This window comes from Aulostomus chinensis, chromosome 19 (genome assembly GCF_037954235.1).
Source record: "Aulostomus chinensis isolate RoL2024-O1b breed Wild chromosome 19, RoL_Achi_v1.0, whole genome shotgun sequence".
Taxonomy (NCBI): Eukaryota; Metazoa; Chordata; class Actinopteri; order Syngnathiformes; family Aulostomidae; genus Aulostomus; species Aulostomus chinensis.
Genome location: NC_141338.1, coordinates 18,024,351 through 18,038,735, shown reverse-complemented (window position 1 = coordinate 18,038,735; position 14,385 = coordinate 18,024,351). Strand labels below are relative to the sequence as shown.

The 14,385-nt window shown below is 46.8% G+C and overlaps 1 protein-coding gene across 5 annotated transcripts in view; it reads left to right on the top strand.

Annotated features, from left to right (window-relative positions):
• Positions 1 to 738: 738 nt before the first annotated feature.
• The window catches only part of dpysl2b (dihydropyrimidinase like 2b), a 31,236-nt gene continuing 17,589 nt past the window's right edge, over positions 739 to 14,385 (top strand). The window contains exons 1-4 of one of the 5 annotated variants that reach the window (XM_086186437.1): positions 739 to 862; positions 1,164 to 1,592; positions 13,900 to 13,988; positions 14,114 to 14,298. In XM_086186437.1, coding sequence (XP_086042563.1) covers positions 1,326 to 1,592; positions 13,900 to 13,988; positions 14,114 to 14,298 — 541 coding nt within the window. In that variant the 5' untranslated portion in view covers positions 739 to 862; positions 1,164 to 1,325. Of the gene's footprint in view, positions 863 to 1,163; positions 1,593 to 3,454; positions 3,734 to 4,430; positions 4,544 to 6,740; positions 6,760 to 11,757; positions 11,899 to 13,899; positions 13,989 to 14,113; positions 14,299 to 14,385 lie in introns of those variants that run through there. The other 4 variants (XM_086186438.1, XM_086186440.1, XM_086186441.1 and 1 more) reach the window with 4 other exon arrangements.

Genomic DNA, 14,385 nt, shown 5'->3' with positions numbered 1-14,385 from the left:
TTCCCACTACATATAAACCCCCCACATCAGATTCTACTTCCTAGTCTGGTGGAGCCCCCCCACCCCACCCCCCCTCCAAATTTCATTTTGGGCCCTAAATGTTGTTACTTTGAGGCCACGAGATATAAAATCTCCCCTCACTCCATTTTTCTCTCTCTCCCCGCTCCCCCGGGGCTCAGTGGGAAGATGCTGGGTTGTATAACTTGTTGGTATTTATTTCAAGAACACAAGATGAGGTTTGTAGACCCCTCCGTCATTTAGGTGACAGCTTATATATTTTATTGAGAGAACTGAGGGAACATGTTCTATCTCGTGGCCTCGAAATAGCCCCCTCTATCCACCCTGTATTATCGCAATGTCCCCTCCAGGTATCCGTATAAGCTGCCGTGTAAACTTAAACGAAACAGATGTGTGTATGTGTGTGTGTGTGTGAGTGTGCGTGTGCGTGTGTGTGCGTGCAGGTGTGTGTGTAGGTGTGTGTGTTTATATGTAAGGTGCTGAAGGGACAGCGCCCTTCCTTCATAGTCGGACTGGGTGTGACTTCGGGGAACTCTCCATGGTACTGATCCCCTCTTGACCTCAAACTTATGTTTGGGTTAGTGCGCGCGCGCACACACACACACACACACACACACACACATACACACACACACACACACACACACACACGTATATATATATAACACAGCACATGTTTTACTCATGAGGTCACCGGACCAGCTCCAGGACGCAGTGACAGGCGGCGGGTCTGGAGTGGAGCTCCTCATTCCTCTTCCCTCCGATCATTTCCGGACATCAGTCAGATCTGATGCGCTCCTCCTGACACACCGCCACTCTCCGGACCGGTTCACACGGACTGCAGGTAATCCTTCATCCTCCTCCTCCTCCTCCTCCTCCTCCTCCTCTGGTATTGAATCTTGATCTTGACACAGCTGGACTTTCTTTGCTGACTTGCTGTTGGAGGTTTGCTGCAGGCTAGAAGCTCGTTTCGACTCATGAGTAAGCAAATCAAGCCGTGACAGGGAGGAAGGCGTTCATATTCGCTCCTCAGACAAAAGGCTGCAGATTCAAGCTGCTTTCTCTACAGAAGGCTGTGTTATTATTACTTGTATTATCATTGGAATAATAATAATTATCATTATCGTCGTTATTGTTTGTCATAGCGCGACCTCCTGCGTTTGGATACTGGTAAAGGCGGTGGCTGCAGAGCTGAGCACACAGAAGGAGCGGATACTCCGAGCATCTCTGCAGCTACACAGCCCCCCCACCCACCTACCTACCTACCTACCTACCTACCTACCTACCGACCCCCCCGCCTGTCAGGCATGTCTACCACCGGGGAAGTACCAGCCTTCTTCAAGAGCATGGGCTCCGACAGCCCCGCCAGGCCCAGGCAGCAGTTCTGTGGCATGTTCTGCCCGGTGGAGGGCTCCTCGGACAGCAAGACCCTGGACTTTGACGCGCTCTCGGTGTGCAGAGGCAGGAGGGACGGGCGGGTCATTGACCGGCAGACCGACATCTCCCAGCCGAAGAGGGTGGAGATCCGGGAGAGCACCGGCAAAGAAGCTCTACAGAACCTGGATGATAAAAGGGTACTTTCTCTCATCTGCATGTTCGACATTTCCCACCCGAATATTTTTGTTTTAATTTTGCTTCCTCTCTCATTCAGTTGCATTTCCGATTTTAATCATCTAAAAGTATTTTTAATTAAAGCTTCCGCTTTGAGTTTGTTCACCAGACAAGTTGCCCAGACTCCATTTCCCAGAGAGCACTGTGATGTAACAGAGTAGATGGAGGAGCCACCGTGCAAAGCTGCCAGAGGGAGTGGCTCCTGCTCCTCCGCTCACACTAGTGTGGATTTTCCAGCACAACACAACAGTAACCTTGCAGCAGAGTGTGTTAAAGTGTGTGTCAACCAAAGCAGCCCAGTGTGAACGATGAGAGGATGATGTGATGCATGACTGCTGCATTGTTGTGCCACAGGTCCACCCAGCCTCCGGGCTTCGTAGCAAGCAGGGACCGGACCTCTTCACTCACTCACTGGTTTTATTGTCGCACCAACAGCATCAGTTCAGCCAGGATGCTGCTGAGAGCTTCCGTGTCATGTTTCTTATTGACTGGAAGCCTCGGGTACACACACACACACACACACACACACACACACACTCTGCTCAACACCATTTAAACCCGCGTCTGTCCTCTGACGCCAAAACATACCAGTAATGATAGAAAACTGCAGATGAAATGATGACATCAGGTGACTACAGAGATCCACATCAACAAAGGAGGCTGTTCAGCAGATGAAAGACCACAAGTGAAAAAAATGCATGTTGGATTATTGAATTATAGTCACTGAAGCCTTTATCTGATTAACCTCCTGTTAGAGGAGAAGAATGATAACTGCAGCTGGTCCTCCAAGGATCAGGTTCCCTCGGTCCAAACGATAAATGGGATCATCCCTGATACTCTGAACATGTCTCAGAAGTACTCACATCCTGCACTGAAGTACTCACCCTCCATTACACGTTGAAAGAAAGTTAATTCAGTAGAAGTACATGAGGTTTTAGCAGCACAGTGTCCCATATATATATATATGTGTATACATACATATATACATATATACATATATATATACATATACACATATATATGAGATCGTTAGATGAGCACTATTGAAGCCTCAGTGTGTAGCAGCGTGTCGCTGGAGCTGCAGGTGAAGCTGCTGCACAGGTGCATCATGGGAGAAAAAGAAGAAAATAGACAGTCTTGTGTCATTAAGAGCCTGAGGAGAATATTAAGAGGCTCCAACGTGGTATTTGTTGCATTATTTTCAGCAGTTAGTGGCAATGAGATGTAACTTGTTTGCACAATTTGACTAATATGTGGCCACAAGATAACAAAAGCGCTTGTTCCCACGCCTTGACTTGTTAAACCAATAGTGGACACTCCTGCACCAAGTCTGCTTGTTCCCCCTTGGCCCCCCCCCCAGGACTCCGTGGGTGAAGACCTGCTGTAATCTTGAATCATGTGTGGAATCTTGTGAGCTTGTTTTATTAGCCCTGGTGTAAAACCTCCATCTTTAATCTGTCAAATAAATTCCATGAAGCAGCAAATGTAATAATTATACATGTGAGATGAAGTGAAGAGGAACTGTAAAGTCCAGCAGAAACACTAGTAATCACAAGCCTATCAAACTTGTACTTTGGTGGAGTGCTTGAGTAAATGAAGTTGACTAAGTGACTCGAGGAGTTAAGATGGCTGCTGGCGGCGTCATGGCTGGGTGGAAGATGTTTGCAGGTTCTGCGTCCTCCCTAATCCAAGAACACCAATTGATGGCATTAGCGACTCTCTCCTGTCAATGGAGCAGGGCGAGGCTCTGCGCATGCTCTGTGGGCCTCTTCCATTGGGAAGAGGCTGGGCCGCGGTCCCTCCCTCCCTCCCTCCCTCCCTTCTTGTCTGAGTCCGTCTGGGAAGGAAAGGTTTGGTGCATCGGCGGAGACCGGGAGGCTGCCAGGACGCGATCCTGAGTTGACTGATCGTTTTTCTACATTCGTGGCCTCCCAAGGATCTACATTCCCGGTTGTTCGTCCCCCTTTCTTCTCCTTCACCCCCCCCCTCGTGTCCACCAGCAGTAACCCGAACCCACAGATAGCGGTCCTACGGCGCAGCTCACGACGAAGCACCGGTGAAGATGTCTGGCTACCAGGGCAAGAAGAACATCCCCCGCATCACAGTGAGTGTTGGGACGGTTTCATGTTGAGGGGTCCGGGCCGGGGTGGCTGGCGGGAGGGCCTGCGGGTGTGGGTGCAGGATGTCACCGGGGCGGCGTGGTCCCTGCGCCGCCGCCACCGCTGCGCTCCTCACCAACCCCGCAGGAGGCTGCACGCGCGTTCACGCATGCGTTCGGTAGATTTATTGTCATTTCTGCTTCACTCCGAGAACCATCCTGATCGAAACATTCAGATTTCCCCCGCATCTTTGCGACAAGTGCTCAGCTCCGGATATGAGGACATTTACTTGTGCTGCAGAAGCACCGGAACGTTCTTTGTCCGCGGTGGGCTTGACAGCGGAGCTCCCCCTCACACCGGGGGTCTTTGTTACAGTGGTCCGGTGTCACTGCACCGCCGCTGGCGCTGAAGCCTCCCTGCATCCGCCGTGGAGCTCAGGACCTCGGATGGCTGGATGCGTGTTCACTGGGAAAGAACTAACTTCCATATTAAAAAAAAGAAATAATTATATCGAGTCGCATTCAGGGGTGTTACACTGGTGTCAGAGAGCGGATTATTTCCCTGAAATCAGCGGAGCTGCAGGGATGGTGGTGCCTCAATGGAAAGTAGAGAATAGGGAGGGGAAGAGGAAGGGGGGAGGGGGAGTCTGGGGGGAAGGGAGGGGACAGCGGCTCCTATTTCCGTCCATGTTTCCCTCTCAGCTGTGTAATGAAGGGAAGACGATGCACGCAGGCGGGCAGAGCTGATCACCATCGATCGGCTCCGACACTGGAGGAGTAACCAGCGAGGACCGGGACAGTTTTACACTCAAGAGGGTGAGGCAGTAAACCTGAACACGTCTGAAGGACCAGAATCCAGCAGACCAGCAGGATGAGGGAGGAGGCTGCCCCACATCCACTCACTCATCTCCATCATGCTGATATTGTAGCTACAAAATCCTCTTGCAAGGCCCTTTCATGGATTCAGTGTTCCAGGCTAAGAATGAAATTGATGATGGAGTCTGGGGTTTGTAGTCTTGCGTTTGTGGAGGTTTAGCAGTTGTTAGCCATCAGTTCTCAAGAGCTTCGAGCTAACTATACATAGCTGACTCTTTCTGCATTCCAGAGTCACAAAGAAGGGATGTAGCAGTGGAATAGCATCATAGTGAGCTCCAGACGTGTGTGTGTGTGTGTGTGTGTGTGTGTGTGTGTGTGTGTTTTCTTGGAATGCATCCCCCCCCCCAAAAAAAAACCCCCAAAACACTTCTTTGGGAGAAGTATCAATTTGATGTTCATGCTATTTCTGTGTGAAGAAACATGGACACATTCCTTGACTTTGCATGACTGCTGAACAGAGTTTTCAGTTAATACGGATGGAAATCTCCCCTGGCCTAAAAATTACATTCACCTGTCACTGGATAACTCCACAGGTTCAACCTCCTGCTCTTCCCCGTCTACCTCCACAGATGGCGCTAGCACCACCCGTGGCTAAGCTAGCACGGCTAACATCGATGCTAGCTCTGTCATACACAGCTGTGGAAGCCGTGGAGCAGATGGCTAGGCAGTTTTAGGTGCTAAAGGATCTATTTGTTTTCAACCTAGGTGGAAGTGGTCACAGTCCTGCTGGGTGCCCATCAACAGAAGACCCTCCCACAGCCCTACTCTGCTTCTGATGCTAGTATATGGTGCCTTCAGGCATACTGCTACCGGCTCCTTTTCCCAGCAGTTATGGTTAATGTAAATTCCTTTTTTTTTTTGAGAAAAGGCTTTAAAACATCAGAACATGAATGTGTGACTGCTGTCGTTTCATCTGCCAGACCCCACTGATATTTTTGTGCTGATAAGGTATGAAGCTACGAGGCTAGCTTCCCTGGTTGATGCCATTAGCAGGTGGACCCTCTTCCCTCTTCACATAGTCAAGCTTTTCTCCTCAGGCCCTGCTCGGGCTCACCGTTAGCTTTAAGGTTGTAGACCTTGGGGGGGGGGGGGTATATTGTACATCCACTGCGTCTTGACATGCTCATGTTTCCCAGCATCAATCCAAAATGTCCTCAGATGCATTTAAAAATGCCGCATGTGTTTATTTCATCACTTGCTGCAGGTGTCTGCCTCCCTTTGCTACGTTATATAACGTTAGCCTAGCCCAGGCTACATTATAGAACGTTAGCCTAGCCCGCAGCAGCGTGCCTGGCGCCCACAGTTCGGTGCGCCGTTGCTCCTGGAAATAATTAAAACTTCATTGACATTTATGATGTAATTTATTTAAATTTTTACTGTCACACCGACTTGATCTTGCTCATGTCAATTAATTTCATTGATAATTATTTTTTTCATATTTATAATCATTATATACTCAAGAAATGCGACATATAATTCTCTACTTTTTAGCGCTTTATTTTTACTTTGCAACTAAAGTGTAAACACCTTCATGTCAAGCGATGTGCGCTTCGATGCCAATTGTTGGAAGCGTTTAATAGACAGCATAAACAGTTCATTCGTGTTGAAAGGTCAGCGTATTTTATGGTTCATGCCACTCCAGAGCTTAAAAACACAGAAACTTAATAATTGTTCATCAGTTGTAATCAAGGCAGAGGTTTAAGAATAGTAAGGATATTGTTTTGGTTTGGTTTTGTAAATATCTTCCCTGCTGCAGCCCTGTTTCTGACCGCTATCCCAGTCTTTTAGTGACAAGACAGACGTTCTCCTCTCCGTCGTAACGCCGGCGAGTTCTTAAGATGTAGCGGGCAGTGCTGAGATCAGGGGATTAGTCGGAGTTTGACTCCCAGCAGTGATTAGGTCTGACATAAATGGATAGACCGGCTATTCTTGAACCGTGCATCAAAGAAAAAGTGGGTCAGAGACACAAGTGATGTGGCTAAAATGTGGAATTTTCTCAGCGACATTGGCAGAATCTCAGTCCGACTGGTGAAGAACCTGCCTGACGTCAGCCTCACTCCCTCCACTCATTCGAACTGATATTTAAATCAAGTTAATGTTAAAATTGGGGATGGGATGTGGGAAAGAAGGCTTACAACTTACAAACAGAATTTTTGGTAAGTCTTCTTGAACCTGTTCAGTTCCTGCTGAGATTTTTAATGATGGAGGCACGGTGGTGCAGTGGTCCGCACTGTCGCCTCTCAGCAAGAAGGTTCCCCGTTCAAGCCCCGGCTCCATCACAGGATCTTTCTGTGTGGAGTCTCCATGTTCTCCTTGTTCCTGTGTGGGTTCTCTCTGGTACTCCAGCTTCCTCCCACAGTCCAAAGACATCAAGAGGGGACGAGGCTGATTGATACTCTAAATTGACTGTAGGTGTGACTGAGAGTGTGAATGGTTGTCTGTCTCTATGTGTTGGTCCTGTGATGGACTGGTGACCTGTCCAGGGTGAACCCTGCCTCTCACCTGAAGGCTGCTGGGATAGGCTCCACCCCCGCGATCCTTAACAGGATAAGAGGTAGAAAATGGATGGATGGATTTTTAATGACACGCATGCAGCGTATGTGTTCATCAGGCTGATCCCCGAGTGGGTGTGGCCTTGTTTGTTGCGGTTAATTAGTTACTGGTGCGACGTACACCTGCATAAACAAATATGTCACGAGTTAAATCAATGACTATGTTAAAATCAGTGAACACGGGCGACTCAATCATCAACTGGGACTCTCAACTCAACTCAACTCTCTCTTTTTTAAGTGCGATGCTCCAATTTTTCCCATATTGACCCTTTTCACCGTTTAAAGTTTTATTTTCAGGTTCATCACACACAGCTAAAACATATTGAAACTGAGTGGGATCCCTGTGGTTTACTTCAGTCTCCCTCTTTATTTTCAATACATTCAGAAAACCCAAGCATAGTCTTGCTCATCTGACCAAAATGTCTAAACCCGACCAAATGACCAGCATCCGGACAGAGAGAGGCTCCTGCTGTCCCGACAGCTGCGAGTCATCTGCACTCTCATCAAACATGAATGAACCCTCACATGTTGACCACCGGGGACTGGAAGCACCTCTCGACTCACCCGTTTGTGATTTCTGTCTCGCACAGCAAGCGCAAGAGCAGTGATCAATAGAGGAACCATTTTAATCATTGATGAGTTGTTGATGCCACTTAGAAAAAAAGAAGAAAAAAAAGCCCAGCACTCTCAGCTCTCAAATGTGCGGATTTGCTGATGCATTATTAAACAATTGTGGCTGGGGCTTGGATTTATACTGCAATTGCAACTTTTAATGTTTTGATACCAGGCTACTCATACGAGTTGAATCCCCTACTGGATCGTTCTAGAGAACTATCAGGCCTGGTGACAAGCAGTTCCTTGTTTGACTGCATCTGAGCATTGTACATAAAATATACAGCAAATTAAAAATGTGGTAGAGATATATTGATGTTTTGAAGTAAACTGAACTAAGAACTGCCACTTTTGTCAAGAGGTACAATCCAGTGCTGCACGACAGTGGGGGTCATAGGTCTTCTTGCAATTTATGTGCACAATATTGCAGTGTAATAATCTGCTGGTGTAATGAGTGTTAATTCTTTTGAATATAGCAAACTTTAGCCAGCATGAGAACGGTGCCATTAATCGAGGTTTGACTGAAATGTCCCCGCGGTCGATGGCAATATTTGTTCAAAGCCTAAATCAAATGTCCTGGTCCCTCCTGCACATCACATTCCACAAACTCGACAAACATCTTTGGTTGTCACAGTATAAACACGATTTTTTTTTTTAAATAAATGATAGTGATGGTGTGTAAAAAAGCATTGATAATTCAATTGTAAGATTGGTCAAAATAATCACATTTAGATGTTTGTTTTTTTCAAAACTGCGCCAACATAGCAGCAAAAAAAAAAAAAAAATACAAAAAGAAACATTTGTGAAGTGCATTTTTTGAAACAACTTTTTCTTTTACTGAACTGAATAGGTGGCAATGACATCATCTACTAAGATAGAGCCGTTCCTGTGGCGTTTGTGCTGTGCTGTGTGTAGAAGAGCAGCTCAAGAACAAAAGGATGCTTAAGTCAAGCGAAGGCACCTCTCATGTGAGGGGAGGGTAAAAATAGACCGAGGCTATTATAAGACTGTCCTGGATTAACGTCTCTCTGACTACAATCCCCAGTGGATGTGAGATCATTAGGCAGTCTGCTAGCTAGGGTACCTGGAGGACAGCGCCCATCCCTGGTGACATCTCAGTGTCTGTGTGTGTGTGTGTATGTGTGTGTGTGTGTGTGTGTGTGTGTGTGTGTGTGTGTGTGTGTGTGTGGTTATGGCTGTTATCTGTTGGTGCACAGCAGCCTGCGGCGCTGTCGTCTATTCATGCTGGTCTCCCATGTCACCCAACCGCCAGCTGAGGCGTATTTTTTTTTCCCGCCCAGTATTTCCACATTTCCTCCGTTCATAAAGTTGGACGCCGGAGGAACCGTGTGTGTGTGTGTGTGTGTGTGTGTGTGTGTGTGTGTGTGTACGGGGAGTGAACTTTACATGAATCAGAGTCTCAACAAAGGCAAGAGTTGTTGAGGGGAGTTTGTAACAAGATGATGGCGCCTCTGGTTGTAGGCCACTATGTCCTCACAGCTGAGGGGTTGCTGAGGGAAATTTTCAAAGGGATGGAGACAAGTGTATTCATTATGATCAAAGAATAGGATACAAGACAACATCCCAAATTTTTGGGAAATACACTTATTTGTCATCTTCCCTGGGGCCAGATAAGAGGATAGATACCCTTCTCTTCTCCATGCTACGTGAGGGAGCCGTGGCTCATGGTAGTTAGCTTAGCAAAATGAATGGTAGTGGATGAGAGGGTGTTAGCATGCCTTTGTCAAAAGTCAACAAATAGATCACGTCAAGAAAATATGATTGACTGTTTTGGTGAAAGGGAGCTTTCATAGAGAAAAATTTAGTCGTGTATTTGTGTCCAATTTCTTTTCGAAATTTTTCACCAAAGACAGACTTTTCAGATTTTCTTGCCCAAGAAAGTGTATTTTGCCTTTGGAATACCCACAAATATGCGTATTTGAGTTCACAAGGACGATGACTTCACAAACAGTCCCTGGAGTTGTACTAGCAGACGTCCTAGCATCCCTATACGTATACGTTTTGATAATGGTAGGCAGTAACAGAAATAACCTGTGTTGAGACTCAATCACCATTTGTCTGTTCTTTTTTCTCTTCAGTTGCTGTTAGCTTGAGCATTACACCCAAAAGTAATGTTTGTTTATTGGGGCTATTAGCTCACATTTTATATTTCACACTTCGTATCGAGGGGGGGCAGCATGTTACCAGAAACCTCAGGTGCCCACCACGATTGTAGGAAATAAGAAAACGCCAAGTTAGCATTAGCTGAAGGTGAAGCAGTTCAGCAGTTAACGCTCAGCTATAATGGTCATAAGATTTAGCTTGAGGCTGAAAGAATTAGTTTCAGCCACCAGAGGCGCTGCTCCCTCACAGAGGTACAATATGGAACTCATTGTATCATTCTAGTGTCCCCGCTAGCTCTGGGTGAAGAGCTTGCTAGCTGAAGTAGCTGAAAACGAGCAAGCTAACGCCATAAGTGCAGGCAAAGCCCTCTGGTGCAGCCGTGGTTCCCACAGTGACTTGTTAGCGCTGAGTGACTTCATGCTACAGGGTCATAAAGAAGCAATATTTCAAAATAATAAGTTACTGTTGTCAGTGACTCATTTGATCTGCCTTATACACCTAAACATCCTTAAGTTTATTGTTTTGGCTTTTATGGCCTGCAACTTTAGCATTTTGTTAGTATTGTTTCAGCTAGTTTCAGCTAATAGCATGTATACCTGCCTAGCACCAAACTGCAAATATCAGACACAGCTTTCCCTCCTGAGCTGTCAGTTGAGCAAATGAAACACGCCTTAGAGAGGAAAAACCTAATTATTTAAAGTCAGTGGGGGTAACGGACTGTAAATGTGCCGCGTGCTAACAAGTTCACCATAATTATGGTGATAACATGCCAGTGTTGCCTTCATAGCTTGTAACGGAGAATAAATGGCGCCCCCTGACCACCAATTACATTTCTATCAACCAAGTTTTTAACATTTTAACACTTTTCCCAGCAGCCATTTTGACAGGTGTAACTTATATAACGTATAACATCACCCATTTTGGGGGCCGTTAAAGTTGCTGTACCGCATTCCAGTGAGCTAGCACGCACAGCGCCATCAGGGGCCCACCGAAGTGGAACCCTGCCGTAGTGACGTTTACTATCAGTTCATTACACCTGTGTGTGACTTACAGTTGCTGCTACAGTTGCCTCATGCTAATGTTTGTACCGGCTAACACAAAAGTTCTTTTATTTCCATATTTTTTCTTGCATGCACATGTTTCCTAACAGAGGGGGGAAAAAAAGTCACCTGCTTCTCATTTTAGCAACATTTGTTGTCCACAAGCAAGGTTAAGTGTTGTCGTCTGGTATGAAAACAGAGAACAGTGAAGCCTTTGAGCTCCACATCCTGTTTGGGAGAGGTTCCCATGACAGAAAAGGTCACTGTCATGTTTGGCTCTGCTCCAGAACAATCTAACCGCTCTCTCTAACCGCTGCGAGCTCCGAATCAATGACATGATTATACCAGTTTGGATACATGGCAGCTAATTGTTATACAAATTGTTTAAGAAAAATAAAGGTTTAGTGGGAATGTGGCAAACCAAACACTATCCTCCCTCTGACTCAATAATCATTTCTGAAAAGATAATTTGCACCTCAGTCTCGGCTCGCCTGGGTTGGGGTCTGTTGACCTGAGGTCTCTTTGCACTTGGTAGTGTTCTAACGACGGTGGTGATGAGGCACATGATGTAATGGCATATTTCAAAGCAGTGGTGGCCTGGAGAAGGGCCAGTCTGCTCCGCATCCATTAGAGCTCCACCGCATGATCGACTGGAATGGCAGAATGCGTTGCCACTATTACAGTGTGCACGTGTCCATGGAAGTAAATCTTCCAGTTTAGACAGTAATAACACTTTGATTTTTTTCTAATTGTCTTCAAAACAGGATGAAAACAAAGAGTGGGTCTATCTGAAGTTTACAAGTGCAACTCCAATGACATCATCCAGGTTATTTTCATGTATTAATCTCAGTTTGGGCTAATAAAGTAGTTGGTACTGTGACCTCAGCCAAACGCAGCCAGTGTTGAATGGATCAGCACCAAACTCCCGTGGCTTGTTCCTGAGTTCATGTTACACCCCTCCAACAAGGTTGGTGAAATTCAGCTTGATTTTTTGTTGTTGTTGTTGTTGTTGGTGGAATCTGGCTAAAGCTTGGTTTTCTTTTGATTCCTCTGTCATTATAGAGGTCAAACATCCTGAACTCTATAAGATAGATTGTTTGTGGATGGAACTTTTACCTGACACATCCGTGCAGCGAGTGGTCCCAGGCCTGAACAGGACTGGTGCTGGGTGCGGTTCTGACTGGGAGCCGTTGCAGAGCAGCAGTTGTACTCGGGGAGCCAGCAGCTAGCAGCGGCGCCTCGAACAGAGCTGCCTTTGTTAGCTGTGGATGCTGGAGGCCTTGTGACCAGAACTGCCACTCCCTTTTTGGACAGAGGGCCAGAGCTGCTGCTACCACTGCCGCCGCCGGAGCAACTTGAGGGAGGGGGTAGGAGTGGGCGGCAGAGTTGGCAGACCCCCTGGCCCCCATCCCCTCCTCTCTGCTGCATGGAGACAAGTGGCCCAGCAATAGGCGTGGATGATTGATGACACGCTCTGGTTTTTGATTGGTCATCTCACATGTCTGCTCTAGCCACAGTTGAAAAGGAGTGAGACGTGTGCGTGGAGGCGGGACGCGGCGCTCATTGTTTCACCAGTGGGTTCTCACCCTGTCTGTGTGGTTGAGGCAGAGCTGCTGTCTGCTCACCCCTCCGAACAAGCTCACTAGTGTCTAAGATGAATTCCATCTCAGGCAAACGTCTCTCTGAACTGGTGGTGTGAATGCAGGAACGAGTTCTGTGTCACGTTCTAAACCGAAAACGATGTGGTTACATGGTGCTGAAGTGTACTGAAAGAAACATTTTGGTGGTACGGAGCACCAGAGGGACCCTGCAGAGAGGAAAAACGGTGTGTGGCTGTAAATACAACTTGGTCCCACACTTTGATCAAAGCAGTGGGAACAAGTTCTATCTTATGGTCACAAATGTGGAAACAAGTTACATTGCATCATCAAAGCGTGGAAACAAGTGCCATCGCTGGCCGCTCATGAATCAAATATGGCAACAAGTTTCATCCCAAGACCACCAGTTAATTAAATATTTAGAGCAAATTATATCTCATGGCCACAAAGTATATATTTCCTCTCTGTCTTTCTCCGTGGCCACTCTAGGCTGCCATACTTCAGAATTTCTAAGATAAAAGCACATTTTCTTTTGTCAACATCATGGAGTTGATGGTAGGTTCTATCTCTCCTTTCTTCATGTTAATGACTATAGTGTACAACTGTGTTGCTCGATAAGTGTTCGTCTCAGAGGCTCCAACAGGAAGTGAAGTATCTTAAAAATGAGGTGGATCGTAGTGACTGTGTGTGTATGTGTGTGTGTGTGTGAGAGAGAGAGAGAGAGAGAGAGAGAGAGAGACCAGGATGCACTGATACACGTTCCAGTTTTGTTTGTTTATGTTCCAAACTGTCGCTTTTTTCTTATTTGACTCCTTTCGTCCTTCTCATCTGTCTCTCTGTCTCTGTCTCTGTCTCTGACTCTCTCTCTCTCTCTCTCTCTCTCTCTCTCTCTCTCTCTCTCGCTATCTCTCTCTCCCTCCCCTCTTCACATGCATGATGAACAGTGTCATTGTGAAGGGATCGGCACAGAAACATCCCAGGCTGCTCTCTGTTCTCTCTGTTGTTGCTCATGCTTCCCTGCATCCTTCTATTAGAGTGTGTGCTTGTGTGTGTGCATGTGTGTGTGTGTGTGTGTGTGTGTGTGTGAGAGTGTGTGCGCACACAGAGGAAGAAAGCCAGTATCAGTAGAAGCAGCCATGTGTTCCGTATCAGAAAGCAGAGGCCGCTGCAGGGTATTTATACACTCCTGTGGCTGCCAATCCGCTCCTTTATGTGACATTTCCCCAAATGTCTCTCATCAAACACACTTAAATCCAGTCCAGCCGGATCGGATACTCGCCCTCATGAGTGCCTTTTATTAGTCAACTATAAAAGCCCAGATTTGGTTGGTGTGTTCTGATGAAATCTGACTAATCATCTCTGTTTTCCAGAGTGACCGTCTCCTGATCAAAGGGGCCAAGATTGTGAACGATGACCAGTCCTTCTGTGCTGACATTTATATGGAGGATGGCGTCATCAAGTGAGTTTGAAGCTGACTCAAGTTGATCGTCTTTATTTAAAACTGAATCATGAGACCACGTTTCAATTTAGCTTTGTTTGGAGGGCCAAAACCCTCATCAAGTAATCAATATTTAATCTTCTCAGACAAATCGGGGAAAACCTCATCGTGCCTGGCGGGGTAAAAACCATCGACGCTCATGGGCGCATGTTGATGCCTGGCGGCATCGACGTGCACACGCGTTTCCAGATGCCGGATCGAGGCATGACATCTGCTGATGACTTCTACCAGGGCACCAAGGCGGCGCTGGCAGGAGGCACCACGATGATCAGTGAGTCGCTCACCGTCCTGCTGTCAATAACTGTCGAGTATCAGTTTGTGTTCTGTGACCTGAAGCTGACTGCTCCAGCGCGCCTGC